This window comes from Oreochromis aureus, linkage group 1 (genome assembly GCF_013358895.1).
Source record: "Oreochromis aureus strain Israel breed Guangdong linkage group 1, ZZ_aureus, whole genome shotgun sequence".
Classification (NCBI taxonomy): domain Eukaryota; kingdom Metazoa; phylum Chordata; class Actinopteri; order Cichliformes; family Cichlidae; genus Oreochromis; species Oreochromis aureus.
Window position 1 is genome coordinate 27,752,969 of NC_052942.1, and position 23,722 is coordinate 27,776,690.

The window sequence follows — 23,722 nt, forward strand, 5'->3', positions numbered from 1 at the left end:
TTGAGAACTGGTGCCAAATTGTCTGGTTCATCTGAATCATAAATCACTTCCTGACATGGTTAATATTATTACTGAAGTTTCAGCAGAACCAAGTGTGATTTAGCCTGTTTTTCTACTCTGATTCTACCCTTTATTCAGAGTCAGTCATAATAAAGTGCTACGTTAATCCTGGAAAGGAGGAACTGACAACCAATCAGATCTGTAGGCAGAACTGATAATGACACTGACAACAATAAAATCTCGCTTAGATTACGATACAGTGTAATAACGTTTAATTTTCTTTTGTCATCACTTACTGGTGGCATATGCAGAACTTTTCCATAGATGGTTTTGCTTTTCATGAGCTTGTCTTAATCAGTTTTGGGTTCACTGTAATTTTTGTCCTGTTCTTTGAAAGTAATACCAGTAGACTCTCAGGGGATTCCAGTATCCAAGAAAGTGAAAATATATTTTCTTTATGGTTTTAAATCTTAATGCACAAACTGTCACATTAAGTAAACTGCTTTAAACGTAACTCGTATGTTAGCTTCTAGCTACACTCTCCTCCTCCACCCTGCTATATTTGGAGCCTCGCCTGGCTCCAAGGAGACAAGATAGCACCAGGCATTAACGTTACTCTCTAGGCTTCAGTTTAGCTCTAATGCAAACTCACTGAGTGATATTATCAATTACCATCTTTACATACGCCACATGTTCCTTTACTAAAATGATACACTGCTTCCTAAATTTGAAGTTTTGTTTTCCTGCAAACTGCCCAATAACAACGCACCTTGTGATGACACTTATATGCCTGAATTTTTCACCTTCTGCCCATCACCCACCGTCATTGTCCACAGTAATAATTTTTCCCCTGGGTTTAAATACACAAACAGCAATTTAGATTTTTGCTCAAGGACGTGTTGACATAAGGGCAGGAAGAGATAAGGATCAAATCTCCAACCCTGCAATTTGTTGACCTGCTCCACCACTTGACCTACAACAGCTGTGTAGCTCAGGTGTCTTTCCTCCCTCCTCCCTCTCACCTTGCTCCCTCCTTTGTCCTTCCTTTTCTGCAGCCGCTCAACATCATCTATCTCGTACACCTTGATCTCAAAGGTTTCTGTTGTTGCGGTCACTGCCCGGAGGTTTGAGGGTGCAGGTGGCCCAAGTGGCCCGTCGACCCAGCATGCACCAGGGCTGGAGGAGGAGGAAGAAGAGGAAGTGATGGCTTGTTTGGAGGAACGGTGAGAAGGCGATGATGAAGAGGAGTCCAAGGTTAGTGCTGGGATCAGACGTCGACGCTGGAGACCTAAAAGAACAAATAAAAAGAAGATTACATAAAGACTGTTACGCACTGATGACAGGAATAGTGCAGTTTTGAGCTAAGACGATAAACTGTTCATATGAACGGCAGAATAAAAAGTGTCTTTTCTTTACCTTTTTTTTAATTGGAGTTATTTACATTCTATTTTCTGGTGCATTTTATATAACATTGAAGTGCCAGGTTATATAGTACAAAAAAGCTTGCTTGCAGTGCATTCTACTCTCAAGATCACCGTTAGTTTAGCTCCATAATCCTCAAACAGTGCATCAGTCCCTAGTGGTGTGGCACAAAGCCACCACAGGTGGGGTGTGGATGAACAGAAGAAAAATGCTAAATGAAACTAAGCTAAATGAAAATGGAAAAAAAAATATAAATGGGTGTTTACTGATATTATAGTGCTGAACTTTATTATTCACTAAAATAATTCTAGGGTGTAGTAATACCCAAAAGTGATGAGGTTCAAACCAACTATCAGAATGGGGACAAAAGTCCTAAGTGACTCAGTGAGCTCCTGCCAGATGTACTGGTCCTACCGGAGTCTAAGAGGCTTGGAAAGAAAAACGCATCTGGACTTCTTTAAGTTGCTTGAAGATGTTTCACCTCTCACCCAAGAAGCTTCTTCAGTTCTAGGGTCAAATGGTGGAGTCCCAGATTTAAGCCCCGTGGGAGTATCTCCCCAAGAGGGACACAAGGTGCATTGTTATTGGGCAGTTTGTAGGAAAACAAAACTTCAAATTTAGGAAGCAGCAGTAAAGGAACATGTGGCATATGTAAAGATGGATATTTGTCCCTCTTGGGGGGATACCCCCACAGGGCTTAAATCTGGGACTCTCCACCATTTGACCCTAGAACTGAAGAAGCTTCTTGGATGAGAGGTGAAACGTCTTCAAGCAACTTAAAGAAGTCCAGATGCTTTTTTCTTTCCAAGCTCCTTGGACTACGATGACCTGGATGACTGAGAACCTTCAATGACATATGGTCCTACCGGAGTTTTCCCATTCAACTATCTCTAGAGTTTATAGATAATGGTCCAAAAAAAACACAGAACCCACAGAGAAGAGAATAACTGAACTGCTTTGAGCTAATAAGAACGCAGCAGTAACTCAAATATCCAGTTGTTATAACCGATGTATCCAGAAGTGCATGTCCAAATGCACATGTCAAACCCTGAAGCAGATGGCAGAAAACCACACCGGGTGCTACTTCTGTCAGCTAAGAACGGGAAACTGAGGCTCTAAATCACCCAGACTCACAAAAATTGGGCAATAGAAGATCAGAAAACTGCTGCTGGGTCAGAGTTTGGTGTGAACAACATGAAAGCATAGATCCTTCCTGCTGTGCATCAAGGGTTCAAGCTGCTGGTGGTAGTAATAGCACCCATTTAGTATAACTTAAATGACACAGGCTACCTGAATATTGTAGCTGACCATGTTTATCCCTTTATGATCACACTGTACCCTTCTTCTAATAGCAGATTCCAGCAGGATATCACACTACAAAGTTAAAATCATCTTTAATGCATTTCCTGAACACAACAATGAATTTAGTGTAGTCAAGCACCCTTCACGTACACCAGATCTCAAGCTAATTTGTGATGATATCATGTCAATATGAATTAAAATCTGTGAGGAATGTTTCCAGGACCTTGTTGAATCTTTGTCATGAAGAATTAAAAAGCTCTGAAGGCAAAGACAGGAGCAACCCTGTACTAACAATGTGAAACTACAGTAATGAAATGACCAATGAACATCACCCTCGGGGTCTTCAGACATAGCTATATGATCTTTTTTGATTTAACACATTTGACACATTCTGAAATTTCTGTTGAATCATATTTGATGTGTAGCAATGAAGAAAAAAAACTGGGAGAGGTTACTTGAGCGATTTTATAGTACAGCAGTTTAGCTACAAGCTTTAGTCTTACATTGAACTGCAATATATCTGACATCTCTCTGCAAAGAAAAAAGACATCTCTCCAAATTTCAGATTCTTTCTTGAACACACTAAGTGTCAGTTCACTCTGTAGGCATACCTTTCTTGTTTGCACAGACATGATCGGTGGGAGAGGGGATGAAGACAGATAAAAGACTCACTGGAGAGAGACATAAAGGAGGGGACAAAGGAAAACTGTTGTGCGAGACAGAATGGGAAATTGATAATGGAGTGTGAAGTGAGATAAATAAAAAAGCAGGTAGAGCTCATAGATAATAGCAGCGGGTCAGTCTCTAATCTAACCACTGCGCAACACTGAACACACGTGCGCTTTGCATAGAAATTTCCAGACATGTCAACAGGAATGAGAGTTATCAGATTCACCAGAAAGTCAGTGATAAGGTATGTGTGAGAGAGGGGAGAGGAAGTGCCGATTTTAATAAGGTTGCAGCTGTCTTTTGGTCTCGATGCAGCGCATAAAGGTCAAGCAGAGACATTTGTATTTCATTAGGAAGCAGCATAGAACGGGACAGAGAAAGATTGAGTCTGCGGGGAGAGGAAGATGCGAGGGAAGCGAGCTGGATGAATGACAGAGAGATGGGGTGAATACGTGGAATATGAGGAGAGAGGTAAGCACATGAATTCAGTCTAATGAAAATCAAGGATAAAAAGAGAGACTCAGCTGGAGATGTAATTAACATTTCAGCTGGATATTGCCTCGGTCCTTTATACACATGCTCCTTCTGCCTTTTTATTATTAAGAGTATAATCAGTTTTCTATCATCGGGGCTCAACTGTATCAATCGTTCCTCGCTTACTGGCTTCACCTTGATTCACAGCAAACACAGAATAATCCTTCACGCCTTTGTGTCATCTTGTGGCAGTGAGGCACTGAAGTGGCTCTTTGATCCACAGAATCAGTTGTGGTGAAAGCAAAATGAGAGTAAACCCGGAGTTTACGCTGCATGGCAGGAGGTGAGACTGCTTCCCGCACACTTGGATGGAAAGGCTAATTCCAGTTCGAATCAATAATTAGACACACACTGGGAGGAGCTGCCTCTCTTCAATCTGATTTTTTATGCACATATCAATCCTCATGCTTAACCAATAGACAGTAATTTGGCAGGCACATTAGCAAGCTCTCTGTGTTCTGTTCTGGTGAATATATATTCATTACAGCCTACACCAGCAGATTCCCTTTTACCATTTCACAGATGACTGGTCAGGGTCACCTTACCTTACCCAGCACCTCCTGTAGCCACAGCTTTCTTCACTTTTCCCTTAACTGTTCGCTTCTTTTGTTACAGTGCTTTTCAACGTCACAAAGGTGTCTTTTTCTATTTCCAGCACTTCTATGTTATTGTTGTTTTGAAAAATATACTGTCAAAATTTCACGCTAAAATTTTTGTAAAAGTTGCTATGCTAAAAGTGGCCAAAAATCACACACTGAGGATACATTGAATAGAAATGGTACAGATGTTAGATATATATTAATTCATGTAATTATAAAAAGTAGCCATCTGGGCGGTTTTAGCGCAGGGTGTATTTAGTTTCATGTTTTTTAAGCTTCTTACACCACAGCAACTAGCTTGTGCTTGTGCCAGCTTAATTAGGAGTGCTAAGACCCTTCGACTTGTATCAGAAGAAATTACCACTAGTTATGTTGAGGAAAATCCTAAATTTGCATCCCTATTAAGAATAGCAAGGGGATTATCAGTTTTTACTTGAGGGGTGAAGATGTTTTTAAAACGCGATTTAGAAAATTTGTGTTGTGACCTGTGTTGCTCCTGCTCTTCTTGCTGCTTCTGGAGCTCCGCCGGGAGGAGGTGGTGGCTGAGCTGTGCTCACTGAGGGAGTCCTGAGCAGAGGAGGTACTTCCTGTGTTCTCACTGCTGTCTCTCAGCATGCTCTCATACCCACTGCTGCCTCCACTGTGGTAAAACAAAGCCGTCTTCCCCATTGCCGGAGGGAGCTCACCACTCAACACACTGCTGTTAGAGGCATTATGAGATCACAGTTAGAGATGAAGCAAAAACACAGAAAAAAATACATGTTTTATTTTGTGAAATTTAAGTTTCAAATTTCTCAGAGCCCTAAAGCTTCTACCTGTTGTCACTAGCATGGCCGCTACTGCAGCGGTGTGGTTTTCTGGGAGCTGTAATCTTGCTGTAGGGAGAAGGCAGTGTTTGTACCACTGCTGCCCTCTCCTCTCCCAGGCTATCTCCCCCACCGCCTCCTGCTCCACCTCCTCCTCCACTGAGAACAAGGAAATAGGAAGCAGTAAATAACTTCGAACAAATTATTTTCTGAATGAACTTAAATGTCACTTTGCCTTGCAGATTTTAGAGTTTGCACCTTACATTATCATGACTTGCTAAAATTACTCTTGCATAATATATGGATCTAATCTTGCATTTTATATTAGCTGTCCTATGAATAAATGAAAAATGCTTCCATAGGAACCACTAAATAGGTGTACAGTATATGTAAATATACTCTTATGATAAAAAAACTAACAAACCTCGTCCCTCTTTCCTCTGTTGGATCCGTGCCTCCTCCCTGAACATGACTCCTGGAACGGGAGCCTGCACTCCCCTGGAGTAGCTCTGAGATTCGACCGTTGACAGCTCTGAGAGGAAGCTTAGCAGCCAGACTTCCCCCTCGACTTCGACTCAGAGACTGGGTAGACCAGGACCCAGGGGCAGGTCCCTGCTGCTGCACAGGGGCCGGGACTGAACTCTGGGGCTAAAAAGACAAGTAAAGTGGTTTAGGTGGACGGAAGGAGAAATGGAAGCCAACATCCTTTAATTACTTTAAAGGATGGACATTAAAGCTAAGCACAGTTTGAGGAAGGTCTTAAATAATTTTAGCTAATTTTGTCTGATGAGCTTGTGGTTTACAGATGTTAAAGAAAGTAAGCATGTGATCATTTACTTTGAAGAAATATTTCTTCCTACCTTTCCATTAGGAGGAAGGCTGGAGCTCCGGCTGGAGCTTTGGCTTAAAGACTTAGTAGAGAAGCTCAGAGTCTTGGTGCTGGAGGCAGACAGACTCCTGGCCTTGGGACTGCTGGTCATCAGCAGCTTACTAACTGCTGATATCTTTGACTGGCTGCTGGTCTTAGCTGGTGACTGTGGAGCGCTGTTTGGACTGGTACTGCCACTGAAAAGGCTGCTGGTGTTTCCAGAAGAGGAAGATAGTGATCCAGCACGGTTGAGGCTGCGTCCAGTGCGAGGCATGGTGCTGTCTCCCTTCACTCCTCCTGCCCCTCTAAGACTCTCACCTCTCTCCAAGGAAAAGCAGTCATAATGATGGGAACCACTGTGTGAGCTGTGGACTCGGCCCAGAGAGTTGGTTCTGTTGGCAAGCTGCTCCAACTTGGCACTGAAAAGCCTACTGCTGTCTATGCTGGAGCCTCGCTGTCGAGTTACTCCTGCAGGGCCACAGCCAGATACCCCTGCATCATCTGCCGAGTTCCCCTGCGATGAGACTCCATGTGTGGTTTGCTGGAGAGGGCTGGCTGCCCTGTTCCGCTGGTCTAGACTGGACTTTCGTACAGGCGGCAGCGGTGGGATTCCCCCTTTTTTATGAGAGAAAAAGCCCTGCTTTCCATTTGATCCCCAGCGATCAAGTGTGGCACGGGGACTACAAGGAGTTGAAGTGGTGACTCCAAGATTACGGTACTCGCTTCCATTGTCTAAGCCGTCATGGCGGTTGACACGGTGCCATCCGCGTGGAAGACTAGCTGTACGGTGGATATCTGGGTTATAAACACTAGTCAAGCATTCACCTTGGGCAACAACAGCCACCATCTCACAACCATCCACCACTCGCTTAAAAGACTCCGGCGATGACACCACCTCACCACCTGAACTTGAACTGCCACGATCACCACCCCCACCATTTGCCTTATCTACTGAGTGGCCCGTCGAATCCTCTGCCCCACTCTTCTCCAGTTTCCCTTCACACACTATTTCCTTGGACTTTCCTTCTTCTGTACCACGTTTCAGCCAGGGGTCTTCAAAGCTCATCTCACTTGAAATAGATGCTATAAATGCTGCATTGGATTTGACTGGATCTTTCATAAAGTTGGCCTTTGTAGGTGAGGAGAGGATGGTGGCTTCCTGGATGACCATGGGTTTGACAGCTGCACACGGGTGAACAAGGATGTTGGTCTTGAAAGGAGACATGTTGCCAGGTCCTGCCAGAATTTGGATGTTAGTTTTAGCCATGGAAGGAGGCAGTTTTCTCAGCCTTTCTTTAGTTGGAGTACCCTTATCACTCTGGTTCTCTGACAGCACCATTTCTCCTTCCAGACTCCCTCTTCTTGGGGTACCACCATTTTCATAACCACCCAGCGTCTCGATTCCAAAGCTCTGGTTGGGATCAGGATCAGCCAGTGCCTCCCCTTGCTGGCTTTGGGACTGGCTGAAGCTATGAAGAGACTGATCAGCTTCGCTGCCCACGCTCAGATCACTCACCCAGGAAGAGATGGGTGAACCACAGTTTGACATTCCTGTGGCTAAGGATTCACCTTCTGTTCGCAGCTTGGCCATTGCCACCTAAAACCAATCAAGTATGACATCTTGAAATCCAGAAACAATTATAAAATTTGGCTGTTAAGGTTTAAATAATGTCAAATCTATTTTATTTATGCAAATTCAAACCAAACGATGAAAGTAGCACTAACCTCTGCCATGGCAACAACATCTGAAACCCCCGAAGATGCTGCAGGACCTAGAAGCATGTGATCCTCCACAACTCCATCTAAAGCAGTACCAATGGGTTGAGAGCAGGTAGCGAGGGCAGTTGCAGAGCCACAGTCACTGTTGAAGCTGATGATGCTTACTGGACGACCAGCCAAGCCTTCATTCTCAATGAGAGCAGTAATGTCAAGGTCCTCCTCACCTCCAGTAACCACAGTGTACACCAGTTCATCATCCCCAAGTACAGGAGGTCCAAGTGTTCCTGCAGATGCTGCTGAACCTGAGACTCCTGGAAGAAAAGATAGAAAAAAGATAAAGATAGAAAAAAGTTAATTTCTCAGGTCGTCATTGTCTTTATGTATATGCTGATCAACAAAAAAAAAAAATTAAAAGTGGAAAAGAGTATTTCAGTTACGATGCAATGTTACTCTAGGAAATGCTGGGTCCCTACATTCATGTGGACATAACCTTCAGACCCATGACTCCTGCAGACCAAGCACACCTCACATGCAAATATCCATCCCTGATGGGAGTAGCTACCCGCTGCACTGGGAAAATTGCTGAGGAACATGAGCCCAAATAGAGTCACCCTGTCTTCAAACTCTCCAGAGTTTGAAAAACTCCCCCTGGTCTCCAGATCTCCACATTCACTCAAACATTTGAGGGATGCTCCAGAAGTAAACTGATCCTAGAAACCTCTCTGACACAACTCACAGAAATCAAGAGATCTCCCGCCAACAATTCAGTTCCAGACACTTTAGAACAATCCTTGAGTCTTAACAGGTTACAGCTGTTTTGACATTTCTGCATGTGGTTTTGATAGAGCGCCTTATTGTCATTAAAACTGCAAGGGTTACCCACAATGTACTTTCTCACCACTTTTCCTCGTGTTAAAACAAGCTGTGTTTACTGGAACTTACCATCCTTGCTATCCAAAGGTATTGGTGGTACATCATCATCGCAGAGCGTCTCAGCTGAGCCCAGGCTGGCAGATAACGATGGAGTCGGCTCACGGACTTGTGGGCTCATCCCTGCAGGAGAACTCCTGGACAGCAGGGACTCTGTGGAGGAACGACCACTGTCTGCAGCCAAACTGTCTGTAGAATCAGAAACATCTGGCATTGTAATTTATTTTGTTTTCCAAGTGCAGGGAAATTGGCATCACGCTGAGAAGACAAGTTCAAACCAGTGATTATTATGCAGATAAACTGTGTCATACACAGGTGACTCAGTATGTGTCTTTTATGCATTCAGCATATATAAAACAGCAGCAACATTACCCGGGAAGAATTCACCGTTAATGAACGGGGAGATGCACATAAGAACAAATGTTTCTCATCATGATGCTTGAAACATGTCATCAAATGTTTCAAGTATCAGTTGCAAATTGCTTACTGATTTTTCTCACCTCGCCAGTATTTGTAAGACTTCTTGCATTTAAAACGAAAATGATGTTTTTCCAATATTCTTCTAGTCTTTATCTCAGGTCTTTATCCAAATGGATGCAACATTAAATGGAGGGAACAAATTCACTTTGAAATTGGAGCACTATACAAAAATTATTTTTGTAATCTTAAAAGAAATTCATATACACCCTAAAGGATACCCTAGAACTGACCAGCCAAGACTTCACTGTAGCTTATTTCTTATATTTTTACTTGAAGTAGATGACTTGATGGGTAGTGACACCAAGTTGTAATGAAATGTTACTATTTAACCTAAGAAATCACATTTTCAAAGGAAAATTTAGATTTAAACTGAAACTTAAACTGAGATAAGAAAATAAGAAGAGAAAGGAGTGAAATGGAAAAGTAAAAAGAATTAAATGTAATATCCATATATAGCATATATACGTATACACATTTTTAAAAAATTAGTTCTAAAGCGTAATTGTGTCAAACAAAGAAAAGCATACTGTCTGAGGTCAAAGCATCCAGGGCCTGGCCTTCCTGAGTGTTTGAGGATACAGGCTGCGTTGCTGGAATGACACCCTTTTGAGTATACACTTTGCACCGCTGGGATGGGGATGATGGAGGCCTGAGAAGGAAGATAAAAATGAATTGTATTGCGCAAATTGAATTTTTTTGCGCTGAACATTTACACATCAGAGCACTTGAGAGTTATAGTACATAGCTTTATTTGACACTTTCCAAGTTTTGCTCAAAACAAAATGAAGATTTTTGCCATCAGCACTATGCTTCACTGTATATTTGCTTCACCTGTACTCTGAGGTTTTGGTCAGGCTGGCAATTCCAAGACGTGGTGATCCTAGAGGTCGTGACTTCCCCTCACAATTGCCGCCCACCACATTCAGACTCTCACGACTGCATAAATGAGAGACAGTAAAAGAAATATATCATGAATTAAACATATAAACATATTTCCTAAAGGCTAATGGTAACATATGAAAAAGCGTACTGAATCTAAACCACCTGTTCTTACCTGTCATGTAGGTGGGCATTCTTGGCTCTGTGCAGTGGGTTAGAGGTGATGCTGCTGCTTCCTGTAATGCTTCTGGTACTCGTAACTGTTGGGCAGCCAGAACTCTGAGTCAGGCTGTGGATCATTGTCTGGGCCAGCTCAGCCTCCTCCACCACCTCCTTGATCTCCTGCAGCTGCTGGTCATTGGTCCTCCTCCTGGACACCTGCACGGCACCTCCTACATCACACGCAGGTCCTAGAAATACAAGACCCAAAGGTGATTTACATGCTAACATACAGCGCATGCAAAATACGAACGGAAGCATCATCATTATTCCTAATAATAATTGAACCTGTTTTGGCTTCTGTATCCAACACAGCTGGAGGGGCTGGAGCAGGAGCAGCAGCTGGAACAGATGAAGATGGACATGCCTCTTGTTTGACCCCTTGTTTGATAGCTGGAGCCTCTTCAAAGGGAAACTTGGCCACCTGCAAAAATGAACAGAGATGGAGAACAGAAGAGTAACAACTATCATCAAAGAGAGAATTCTGAAATTATGTCGCTTTTATTTCTAAATTACAGTACACCCTTAATCACAACTTCAGTGATGGTGGAAGAGAATAAAAAAGATCACTTGAGCTCCTAACAACCTGCGCTATTGCCATGCAAATATTGGGGTTCTGTACAAATATTTTCACAATAAGGTAATTTGTGAAAAGTAATTTGAATGTGTTATATCCAAACACAAATGGAAATACATGAGTATTGAAAGGGACAGAAAATTGCCACCACAAACAGCAGCTGTAACAACAATAAAAAAGCCTGACACACAATGAACAAAATGCTAAGTAGATACAAACAAAACGCTTCTTTTTCATCTGAATAAATTGACAAAAACAGCTATCAAGCTTTCAATAGACCCCCTATTACAGATCCCATCATACTATGTCAGCCTATGCATATCTAAGATTTTTATTTGCCCAATACCAACAAAAACAAAAGCAGAAGACAGTTCTTCACCTCCTCGCTGCCATCGATGCAGTCCAGTCTCTCCTGCAGCTCAGCAAAGGTGTTGCACTTCAGGCATTCAGCTCCTTCCTCTGGGACAGGAGCCAGCGGCTGACCAAGTAGAGACTGAGAGGCTTGAGACAAAGGCTGTGAGGGACCACTGGGCTGCTCGTCCGGCTGAGACTGCACCTGTTATAGAATTATTCTTCATCACAAATATTCTACTTAATAATGCTAAGTGTCTAATCTATAAATGCAGATATTTTCAAATTACCTTGTTCTGTGCTCCTGCTGCCTGATTTTGGCTTTGCTCTGAAGTTTTACCTCGAAGCAACACAGGAATAATTGGTACAAATTCTGGTGGTCCCTCATTGTCCGTTAGCTCTCTGTCTGACACAGCTGCTCCATTCGGACCCACGTAGATGACTGTGTCACATGACTGCTCGCTGCTGGAGTATTCGTCGGGGTCACTGGAGAGTCGCAGCAGCGGAAGGTCAGAGTCAGGGTCACCGCGGTGATGGAAAGGTCGCAGGTGGGTCGGACGACGCATGCGACCCTCCTCACAGGAGCTTTCTCCCCCAGAGGAGCTGGATGTGTATTGCTGAGAAGAGCCCAGATAATAAGGAAAGTGGAAGCAGAGAAGAGCGATGAGAGAGAAATGATTTCCTTTTGAGACTTGCAGAGTGAGATTGTCCTTTTTTTCTTTTCCTTTTAATTGACAGGTTAGAGACCAGAAAGAAGGAGATGAGGGGATGACTAATATGGACCCAAGGCAGAAGATAAGAACTTTACTCCATTGCAGTTCAGTTTAACTTAATTCCTCCTATTTGTCTAGCATATTATTAATAGAGTATCTTGTGGTTTGAAATTTCTTCTTTATTTTTAGAGTTGAAGCCCTCATTTTAACCTTTTTTCTTCTGCAGAACACTTTTGACATCTGTGAGTGTAAGAAGTGAATTTGTGTCAGCAGCAAACGGAGACAAGAAGATAAAAGATTTTGTATGAGCTCTGCACAAGCAAGTCATTAACACAAATAAATAGTTTCAACTTCTATAAAAGATTTTCACCTGAACTCCAAAAATTAAAACACTGCAGTGCACTGTCAAGGTAATGTGTGTTTCAGCGTAAAATGAACTGTCAAAAAAGTAATTTATGTTTGTTTAAGATATTATACCTGGCACTTTACTTGTCAATATCTGGATAATTGTATTATTTTAATGAAGCACGAAGAATGAAATAAAACTCACCACTGTGACTTTAGTTTTCTTCTTTTTCATGCGGAGCACCCGGGAAGCAATCTGAATAGTGGAGAGGGTTTCTGAGAAATCTCTAGGTGAGGCAGAGATGTGAGCAATCATGGTGGTCCGGCAGTTCATGTTGCCTAGCGACTCCCTTAGCAACATGGTGAGCTTGCTGTCCCTGGTTACACATATACACCGAGATGTGAACATTGAAGACATGTTGTAAACGCACACAGTCACTTAAAGGTGTGATAAAACTGGTAGATTTTCTCACAAATGCCCACGTATGTTTTGGCTAAAGGTTATTAATAACTCTTCTTGGTCAGGTAGAGCATTTTCCACAAGTTAGAGAGTCTGAAACATTAACACAACACAAGGCTAACATGAGATTTAAATGGAAAAAGTACCGATTATTAATGCAAAAAGACACAAACAATTTGCTAATTAAAGCTCACAGTTAACCTATTAAATATTTATCCTCTGACCTGCAGCACTTTTCAATCCATCTTTTGGTGCAGGTTGTGCAGCTTTTTAAATATTTGCTATAGATGTTTAGCTTCTCTTAAATATAATAGAACCAGATGGTACTTATCTTTCAGTTTTCCAGACACCAGAGTTTTGAAAAACTCAGTCATGACCTGGTGACTTCAAAGTATCTGCAAACCTTTTTGTGAGCAGTTTAATATAGGAACTATTTGTTTCCCTCTTCACTCCCAGTACTTTTGTATGCCAGTACTGCTCTCGTCTATAGTTTATGTCCTTGTCTTTATATTCTATTTTTTCTCTTCTTTTTTGCCCTCACACCTAACCAGTCATGACAGATGGCTGACATTCTTTGAACCCTGTTCTGCTGTAGGTCTCTTCCTATTAAAAGACGGTTCTTCATTCCCAGTGTCACCCACTGCTACTCATATCACCTTGTTAGATTGATGGTTTTCTATCTAAAAATGTAGCGTCAATACCTTATAATATAAAGTACGTTAATTTTAAAAAATGACACATTAACACCACTAGGATCTGTGGTCACAGATAGCAGTTTCTCGCACTGTTGTTGTCTATTTTCTATATGAATCCTATGAATGTCAGTGTGGATAGTGCTTGATGCAAAAACATCAGTAAACAGCTTTCTTTCACCACTACACTCTCAGCAATCTTAGTTGAAAATAGTTGAACCTTTGGAACCACACAGCACTTGGCTGTCACTCTTATCTCAACAGCCAATCAAAATCAAGAAGACTAAGGACTTACATTATCAAACATCCAATAACAGTGGAGAAAAAACTGTCCGGACAGTTATCTACAATCTAATAACAAAAACGGCAGTCCTACAAAAATGAGTGCTTCTTGCTCTGAAAATGAGCCCAAAGGAGCTTCCAGTTCAAAAACTAGAATTTGTGGACACACACCCTTAATGTTCAACTCCTGTCATGCTGTGTCACATGTACATGCACGCTTCACTCTGGACAGTAATAAAGTAGATGGGTGTAGTTTAGTGGAAAGAGATGAAGTCCTGCATGAAACTGCTCACAACATAATTTTCTAATATCTCCAAGACAGTGCAGCTCATCACAAAACAATCTAGATGGATAAGCAGCACTCCAGACCAGTAGTAAAATATATACATTTGATTTTTGGGTGAACAGTCCCTTTAAAAGAGGCGCTCGGGGTATGATAAAGTCTAATATTGGGAGATGGTCTATGTCCCAGAGAGATTAAACGAGCAGATGGGAGAGTAAAACTAGGCTGTGTGTTTAAGAAAAGACTTTCTCCTGGGTGGGCTACTGCAATCATTCATAATGTTTGTGTGTGTGCTGAGGCCTGCAGGCTGGCAGTGAGTACAGCTCCTCTGTGGCCCGATACCTCATGCTGCTGTCCCCCTTTTCTAAAAACACAGCCCGCAGTCAAGTCTTGCACACGTATGTGTACATTCACATGCGTGTACATACACAAAGTACGTACACGCTCCTATCTGACCTCCTCCTCTTTTTCATTATTGCTCTCTTCTTTTCTTTTCTGATTTCTCAGTCTGCTGCCTCGGGCTTCAACAAATCCTCCAGTCTCTGTCTCTCTCCTTCGCTCTCTTTCGAGCTATCTCTGCATATCTCCCTGAGATTAATGTAGGTAAACTCATGACTCATGAAGTATTCATTTGGATGTTAATTCAAGTGCTGGGGATGTTGGATTGGGTCTTACCTATCAGCCTGTGCTAGATTTATTACAAGCTTTACCAGGCAGGAACATCGTATATGTAATATGACACTCTCTGTCATCTAAATTCCTGGATCACCACTGTTTCAGAAAATTCATACTAAGGAACTGAATAAGCAGCACTGTGGTACAGCTTTGCTCACAAATTTCTACTTAACTAAACTAATAAACTGAGAAAATCTAGAGTTCTAGTGTCAAAGAGATTTTGGCGAGAAGAGGAAAAAACTGTGCCCTTTGAGTGTCTTGTCTGACAGAGAGACATGAGTGGGAAAGAGAAAACATTTTTTGGAGAAGAAGTTGTGCAGCATCCACGATGAGGAAAGGGAATGTTTAGTAAATGTGTTAAGGGTCTCTACAAGAGCATATTGTGACTGAAACATGGGTCTTTCAAGCACGTTGACTGCTGAATCGTGCCGAGACGCTTGGATTCTTACAGAAGGCAGTGCTGGTTGAACAGTCTGACTCTTTTTGTGAACTGGGAAGCTACAAAGTCCAAAAGTGTACTGATAAATGGTAGATTCACTGGTTACCTAGCAACAGTACTGGAACAGGACTGGGATTATAAAAACAGGACGGGACCCTATCCTGGAAGCAGTGAAGCATTGCAAGACAGGCTCAGCAACTGTGATGAAAGAAAATGAGCAGCCGGACTTTAAGCGAGTCGAATATTTTCCCCTCAAAGGAAACAGCTTGCTATATGATTGCTTTGGTTTCTGGGATGAGAAAGGTGATAGGAAATTCAGCTGATCAATCAGTTTGGTTGTGGGTGAAATACGCTCATCAGTCACAACATTAAAACTAGAGAGAGGTGAAGTAAATTATGTTCTTCTGGTGAACCTTGGGATTTGGTAGCAGCCTCCATTAGCAGGGCAATGCACCCAACCACGCCACTGAAACTGTTCAGGATCAGCAGATGGAAAGTGACAGAGCAGCAGATCCCAGTCTGATCAAGCATCAGAGGGTGGTGCCAGCTGGAACAACTCCACAGGGACCACTGCCAACATCCTGGTACCTGACACAACAGAACTATAGACTGTATAGAAAAGATGGATGTAGCTTCCTGATCTGAAGATACTGGAGAGGTGCCTGAGGGCAATCAGGTGGGAATTCCTTTAGTTAAAGAAAAATACACACTATAAACAAGTCTAGTCTGTAAATGGTCCTTTGGTTCCTTTGTCTGGGACCTTATTTAGGAATTTCTCAGACATCTAACATGATTTTCACTTTATTTTGTAAAGTGGTCTCCAAAAAATCCAGTGTTACTGATTACCTTATGAGTGTGTTCGCTCATCATGTCCACTTTCAAAGGGCCAATTGAATGAGTGTGAAAACCCTCTGCTCAAGGTTTTAACTCACTAACTAATTAGTGACGTCACAATGCCTGTGTTCGTCCTTTATATACAGTCTATGCACAGGACACCACCAGAGATCTATGTGATCCTAACTCGTTATTTGTTTATTATTTTACTTTATAAATAAATACCTTCATTATATTTTTAATGAAGATATATATATATATCCTCCATAAGTCCAACTTCAACAGTCTTAGACTTACTCTTAGTTCTTAGATACCGTATTTAAAAATGTGCCAGTAACACAGCATGGATTGTTAAAAACCAGTCAAATCCCATCACACTCCAACAAGAGTCTGAGTCACCAATGCCAAATCAGAGTCAGCAAAGCTGTGCTTAGAGCTTCAATGCTAAGTAGCAGGTTGTTTTGCAATGTAAATGCAAAAGCTTGTGATTAAATTAACCCAGCATGGAGCGCAGAGCTACGCAGCCTTAAGCAGAGTGGAAGAGCAGAAGGGAAGCAGAGAGAAATTAGAAAAAAGGAGGGCATTTACAGTTTCACATCCCGTATTCTTACTGCCAGAGCAGGACTATGCATCACTTTAGCTGTTATGATTTCTTTTCCCCTGGTTCAAGTATTTTTATTTTCAAACAATTTCTTCTGGCTAGAGTTACTGGCTCTATCATCTTTGCCTCTTCCTCTCTCCTTTGCTGTCATTGGCAGTCAGTTAACCAACAAAATGAATGTGATGAATATGCAACACCAGCTGCTGTTGTTTATGACAGTAAGTCCCCCAAACCTGAAGCAACTTATGAAATCTGCTACTTTCCTTTCCTTTCCTTTTTGCCTCTCAAATCAAGATTCTGCTTTCCACCTCGCCTACCGTTCACTCTTCTCAACATTTTAGTTCACCAGTTTCTGAATTTGTCTTTATTCTCCTCTTAAATTTATGCATTAATTAGTCATACTCCCACTCACCCACACACACAAACACACACACCCACACGAACGTACTTATACGGGATGTGTTTGCTCCCATTGACCAGAGCCAGAATCACATTGCCGAGGGCAGACAGCGAAAGGCACAGAGGAGCCGAGCTGGGTGAAGAGTTCTCCCTGCTTTTCCCACCACCTCCTCCTCCTCCGAGTACTTTAACATCACAGCTGCCCAGGTCCAGCAGGTGGAGGCGACTGCGACCTCCTGACACTAGCAGAAGAGAAAAGATGGCTCAAGATTGAAGGACAACTTAGAGTTGTTAATACAGTATACGGCATCTGTAAAAAATCGAAATTAACAGTGACAGTAATAATATTAAGATAAACGTTTCCTAACATCAAACAAATCTTAATATTCGACAAAGATAACCCGAATTAATGCAAAATGTAGTTTTTGAAGGATTATTTAATTTATAAAGTAGAAGAAAAACTATGCAGACCTACCTGGTCCTATATAAAGTAAGTAAGTATATAAAGTAATTGCCCCCTTGTTAAATCACGAATTAACGGTGATTAACCGCATTTTTGGAAAAGCTGAGCTCAGTTTCACTAGCCACACTCAGGCCAGATTACTTTCTGTTGAATTAAGCAATTACAGAACATGAAGAACATGAAAAAGTTACATGAAAAAAGGCTAAAAAATCAACACATGATGCTACGATTTAAAGAAATTCAAGAACAGACGGGAAACTAAGTCACTAAAATCTATCAGTCTGGAAAGGGTTAAACAGGCATTCTTATGGCTCTGGGACTCCAGTGAACCATAGTGAGAGCCATTATCCACAAATGGAGGAAACTTGGAACAGTGGTGAACTTTCACTGAGGTGGCTGACCTACTAAAATTACTCCAAGATTGCATTGATAACCCAACCAGAAGGTCACAAAATAACACAGAACAACACCTAAAGAACTGCAGGCCTCACTTAGCTCATTTAAGGTTAGTGTTCATGATTCAACAATAAGAAAGAGACTGGGCAAAAATGGCATCCATGGGAGAGTTACAAGGAGAAAACCACTGCTGACCAATAAAGACAAGACTTTTACTTTTTACAAGGTTTACATCCCATTAGATCTGACATAAAGCTAATATAGTACTTCATAAGAAGAACATACAATCAAACACGGTGGTGGTAGTGTGATGGTCGGGGGCTGCTTTGCAGCTTCTGGATGTGGATGACTTCGTAATTTGTGGAACAATTAATTCTGCTGTCTACAGGAAAACCCTGAAGCTCATGCAGGCCACAAACTGATGCAGGGTTATGCAGCAGGACACTGATTTGAAACACTGCAAATCTCGATCTGAGTGGCTCAAAATAATTAAATGAAGGTTTAAAGGTTTAGGTTTAGGGGATAATTACTTTTTCACACAGGACCAGGTAGGTCTGGATAACGTTTTCCCTTAATAAATTAAATCATCATTTTAATACTGTATTTTTGCATTTACTTAGGTTATTGTTCTCTAATATTAAATGTGTTTAATTGAAAGAAACATGCAAGTGTAACAAATATTTAAAAAATATGTAAGTCAGGAAGATTTAGGAAAGTTTAGGCTATGGACAGAATCCCTGCTGCAAAACAGTGGATCCTCTCATTACAGTTATCATTCTTAAGCATTCACATTTCTCTCATACATACACAGATGCACGCACATTACAGTTTATTTCATACACACACTTGTGTGTAACATAAATGGCCATAATCAGACATAATTTGGGTTTGCTTTGTTACTTGGTTATTTATAAAGACCAAAATAACTGTTGGATATGACTTTGATTAATATATTAAGGGATCATACGTTCAGTAAAATGTGCATGTGCATCTCTGTTGCTGCAGTTTATTTGTAGCAACCATAATAGGAAGCATTTAGATCGATCTGCATATTGATCTGTCCTTCATTGTTCGCTCCTTACTTTGGTCTCCTGTGTTCCACAATGTATTCATAGCAAACAGTATGTTTCTGTCTGCTTTTATCCTACTGTGATTATCATAGTCACAACAAACAACAACTATTTTCCTGCAAAGGAGAGCGCAGTAGATGTAATCGTTAAATGTTGCTATCGAGACATTTAATTGTTGCACCAGTAATAACAGTTAGGAACATCAGGGTTTAAGCATGCACTACTTACTTCCTCCTTTTCCCGTCTTTTCCATGCGATACTGATATATGTGTAATGTAAAGAGCATATGTGAATTCCTGTGCTCTTCTTCAGTGGTGTTGGAGCGTTGGCTACTGTGGCGAGCTGCTATGGCTGCATCCAGGAACCAGGCTGCCTTTTCTGGTGTTGGAGCGCGGAGCTCAGACTGGTTCTGCAGCTGGAAGAGTTTGGGGAAGAAGAAAAAAAGCATAAGAATATTGCACTTATATAGACGTGATAAGGAAGAAGCCGTGAGTAACCAGAGGACAGGCAGTCAGACATGGCGAAAGATACCACTTCACCTTAGCTTGAGGGATTTGGTTTACCGAGGGAGAAGTGTTTAAACGCTGATAATATTGTGTACTGTGAGGATTCAGTGTGGCGGCAGACTGATTGGCATATTTTTAATAAATCATTTCTAATTTGTCTGCAGGTATGTGAGAAATAGAGGGAAGCAGATGTGAGTAATAGACAGAGAGGAATGGAGTGAGAGTGTGTGTGTGTGTGTGTGTGTGTGTGTGTGTGTGTGTGTGTGTGTGTGGTACTGCAGGATATCATTACTGATGAGATTATGTCAGATTAGTTAAGGATTACACAGATGTATTTGTATCAGACCCTCTAATCCTATAAACATACAGTATGACTGATCACACACACACACACATATACGGCTGCTAACCCATTGTCGCTCATTTGTTTTTGGTGTGCTTTTTACATTGACACGTTTCTGAGACTACTACTGCACAGATACCTGCAAAGGATGTTAATAATAGTGATGTTGATTAGAATTTTACTCACGTAAGCCGTCTTTTGTTTTCTGAATCTTGGCTATCAAAGGAGTTTGTTTAGCTGCCTGTAATTTTGAAAAGTCACTTAAAAAAACAAAAGTTTGAATACACAATGAGCCTCTTGAGAGTTCTGGTTATTTTTCCAGTTTTGTTTGTGTCAAGTGTTTTTTGGGCATCGTTTTCACAATCAGGTGAATGATTCATCCAACTGTTTCTGAATCATCTCTTTAAAAATACCTAATTTTTGCATTGTTGGATAAAAACAGGATGCTGAACGATCAAAGTCCCTTTTTTCATTTGATGCACACCCACAGTACTACCAGATGGACTCAAGAACCCCTTCATCAATAACATCGCCCATATTCAAATGTATTCATAGAAAACTATTTTTATGTTCATTTATCAGTTGTGGTTATTGAGCTTAATGAAAATGATACTAGATCATCTCCTCCAAGATGAGTGTCTGTGGGTTCACATGCAAGGCAAGACTGCAGAGAGCTGTTTGAGGTGAAAACACATTTATACAGAGTCTGAATCTGTAAGGTTTAAATCTACAGGTACAAGTGACATGAACCAGTTCCAAGGTAAGCTGTGATGTTTTTAATTGTGTGTTCGTGCATGTGTACCTGCATGCCACAAATGGGGTCCTCACACAGGTAGACCCCAGGTGACTGCCCATCCTGTAAGCTGCCTGTAGCCACTTCAGATAACAAGTCTTTAAGGTTCTCCTCTTTTCCCCAAACCTGCACAAAAGCACAGATTATTTCAAGAACAGTATCTTCCTCATTTTATTTTCTCAGTTTTCTTAACATCTGTCTAGGACTAAATCTGGCCAGAAGAATCTTAAATACTAGATACTATCAGATCAGATACTAAAGATAGTTGACAGCTACTGCCAGTGCTTTTTAGAGACTATCAGTGCCCTGATTTGTCAAATGTCTGCATCAGGATTGGCACTCCTTTTTTTCTGCAGGGAATGTTTCAAATTACGGTTTCATTGCAATCACTGACCTCAACTGCAGAGACGCGGACGGAGAAGCGTGCACCAGTTTTCTCTTTTCGCTCGTTGATGAGCTTAAACAACCAGGAAATGGCACAGGGGATTATACCCAGAGTCTGAAGAGAGTCATCGCGGCCAATCATCGTGTAAGATTTACCTGAATGAGAAAGCCAGAAAGACAATAGTGAACAGGAAATAATCTGAAGATCTATCAGAAAGAACATCAACAGAAATAACACTCCCAAGTGTGAATAGATGTGTGTGTGAAATGCATGTGTCTGTCCCTTTCAGTCACAAGATGATGATTATCCCTTTCCCACACCTGCTCTGGCTGTCAGAAGTTGGAGATCAAACACACACCTAAACAAAGCCATATGTCACACCTAACAATCACACCGGCGGGAACACTTGCACGAACGACAGACGACATCAAAAGCCTGACTCCTGTGATGCAGAGTAGAGAAATGTGTCTGATTTGTTCCGAGAAAGGACGGAGGGGAAGTTGTCATCTACAATGTAATTTTACATTGTTCTGCACTCAGTGTTTCCTGGAGCATCTAGACTACTGTCAAAAATGATGATTTGTCCCAAAAATGTGATAAAAAATACAACAAAGAGAGTTGTATTAAGTATCCGAAAGCTGCTGCAGTTGTAGTAGTATTTATAAAGCAATACACTTCTTTAATTCACAATGCTCAGTTTTCCAGATAAAACGTAAAGAAAGCTTTTAAACACATGTTAAAGATTATATAAAATGTTGCTATGCACTATGTTAAAGAGCTCTTTTAAAGCAACAGTGGGTCATTTACTTTGATTTATCAGATTTACCAGTTGATTTCTTTTCATTTAGCAGATCAGATGGATTCCCTGACTCATAACGGCTCTGTGTAGCACCACTAACATAACCACAGAGCACTTGAACAACCACCCTTTCTCTTTTTTGCCTTTAAAGCCTGTGTGCAAGTGACAAAGAACACATTAAAACACACATCTGTGGGAGTTTATATGTGGCTCTATAATGCGTCCTTCTGTTCTGACTACTGAAAACTGCAAATTGTGCTCATATAGCTGCCTACTCCACTGACTTATCATAATGCGTTTGTATCCACGTATGTGCGGTTTATGTATATTCCTGTGAATTGGTCTCATCAGGTTGATATACCTTTGCTATCAGAGAGAAAGTGAATATGTGTGAAGGAACATGGCAGCGCTGTGTCAGGAGTTCAAAGACATCCACACACGAGCTTACGCAGACACACGCATTCATCATTACTAAGGACGGCCACTACTCTAATAACGATAACAAAATCCATCACACATGACTCAAAGCAAGACGATTCAATTCCTGAAGTTCATCCATTTGTTCAGGATCATTTGGACTTTTATTTAATTTTTCCTTTTTAATGAATTCCCTTTTGCTCACTGCGAAAATGTGCATGAGTGTGTAGTAGACTGGTCTGTGCCAGAATCCCCACATGTGTCTACAGCCAAGGGCCACAGAGCCGAAGGTAAATGCTCGTTGTGTTACTTTCCCCATTTTAATTAGTAAAAAGGTAATGCCATTATAATGCGGTCTCATTAAAATCCATGGCCTTAGGTGAGCTAGATCACAAAGAATGATCTCATCTGCTACAGCAGCAGCCGTTTGAACAGATACGAGTGAGGTCACGGCATTAATATAGCAGTAAAATTGATTGAGAAATTGATTTCAATCAAATAAAAGAGTTTGCAGTGTTATTAACATAATCAAACACCGGCAGCAGGAAGACATGCCTGGGATATTAGCTTCAGTCTTAGCCATATTACACAGAATGAATCACAAGCATCATAAATCACGACACAGTCTGTATTTTGCATGTCAATATTTGACAGCTGAATGAAAATATGTATTCATGTTAAAATGACAAACATGGATCTAGACAAGCTGTCGTATGTGCACTGTGCACCATGTTGTTTCTGTCCTGGGAGTGTGACGATTACATGCGCATCTGTTTGATTGATCTGTCCTATGTGCAATTTGAAAAGCGAGTTTTGCTCTCTGCCCACTTTCAGCTATTCTTGTTTGCATACGTATCATCTAAAGGATGTGTTTACTGGAATCTGGATCTTATTTCTGCTATCATTCTGTGCTGGCTGTGTAAACAGCAGTGGTGGTTTTCACATTTTTTATGTGCATAATCTATTTTTAATGCTATTTTATTAGATAGAATATTGGGCCACCGGGAGTTGTGATGGACTGCTCAAAGATGTCCATATAGTGACCATTCTTACTTTCGCCATAAACAAAAAGTGGTAAAATATGAAGAGTGTTGAATATATTTTAGAACCCTAAAAATGTTTTGAGATGGCATTTTGTATAGTCAGACCTACTCTGTGTTTAAGAAGAAAACAGGAAGTCAGCAGCTCATCATCTGAGTCACAACCTTTAGACCATGATGACGCTTCATCAAATTTGTATATACACTTGATTTTTTAGTCTCTCCAACTTTATTTTCTTAATTGAATTCCTACTAGCTTCCATTAAGTAGTTTTAATCTTCCTATGGTCCATATAAAGACATTAATAACACTGCTCATGCCATATTTGCAGCAAGGGAACCAGCTATCAATAGAAACAAAAGACAAATTAAAAGTTATCGAAATATTTGCTGTATTTTGCCATTTTAAAGAAAGCGATCGTTTGCCCATTCT

The 23,722-nt window shown here is 41.1% G+C and overlaps 1 protein-coding gene across 1 annotated transcript in view; it reads right to left on the reverse strand.

Moving 5' to 3' along the window:
• Positions 1-23,722, reverse strand: part of kif26ba (kinesin family member 26Ba) — a 91,408-nt gene that overhangs the window by 6,606 nt on the left and 61,080 nt on the right. Inside the window, exons 8-25 of the mRNA XM_039611837.1 lie at positions 21,044-21,189; positions 20,659-20,775; positions 19,236-19,422; positions 17,128-17,320; positions 12,619-12,790; positions 11,646-11,972; positions 11,384-11,560; positions 10,716-10,851; positions 10,384-10,618; positions 10,161-10,265; positions 9,857-9,978; positions 8,862-9,038; positions 7,926-8,230; positions 6,193-7,797; positions 5,757-5,980; positions 5,342-5,491; positions 5,012-5,226; positions 1,023-1,288 (exon numbers count right to left, since the gene is read on the reverse strand). Of these exons, the coding sequence (XP_039467771.1) occupies positions 1,023-1,288; positions 5,012-5,226; positions 5,342-5,491; positions 5,757-5,980; positions 6,193-7,797; positions 7,926-8,230; positions 8,862-9,038; positions 9,857-9,978; positions 10,161-10,265; positions 10,384-10,618; positions 10,716-10,851; positions 11,384-11,560; positions 11,646-11,972; positions 12,619-12,790; positions 17,128-17,320; positions 19,236-19,422; positions 20,659-20,775; positions 21,044-21,189 (4,859 nt within the window). The remainder of the gene's footprint in view (positions 1-1,022; positions 1,289-5,011; positions 5,227-5,341; positions 5,492-5,756; positions 5,981-6,192; positions 7,798-7,925; positions 8,231-8,861; positions 9,039-9,856; positions 9,979-10,160; positions 10,266-10,383; positions 10,619-10,715; positions 10,852-11,383; positions 11,561-11,645; positions 11,973-12,618; positions 12,791-17,127; positions 17,321-19,235; positions 19,423-20,658; positions 20,776-21,043; positions 21,190-23,722) is intronic.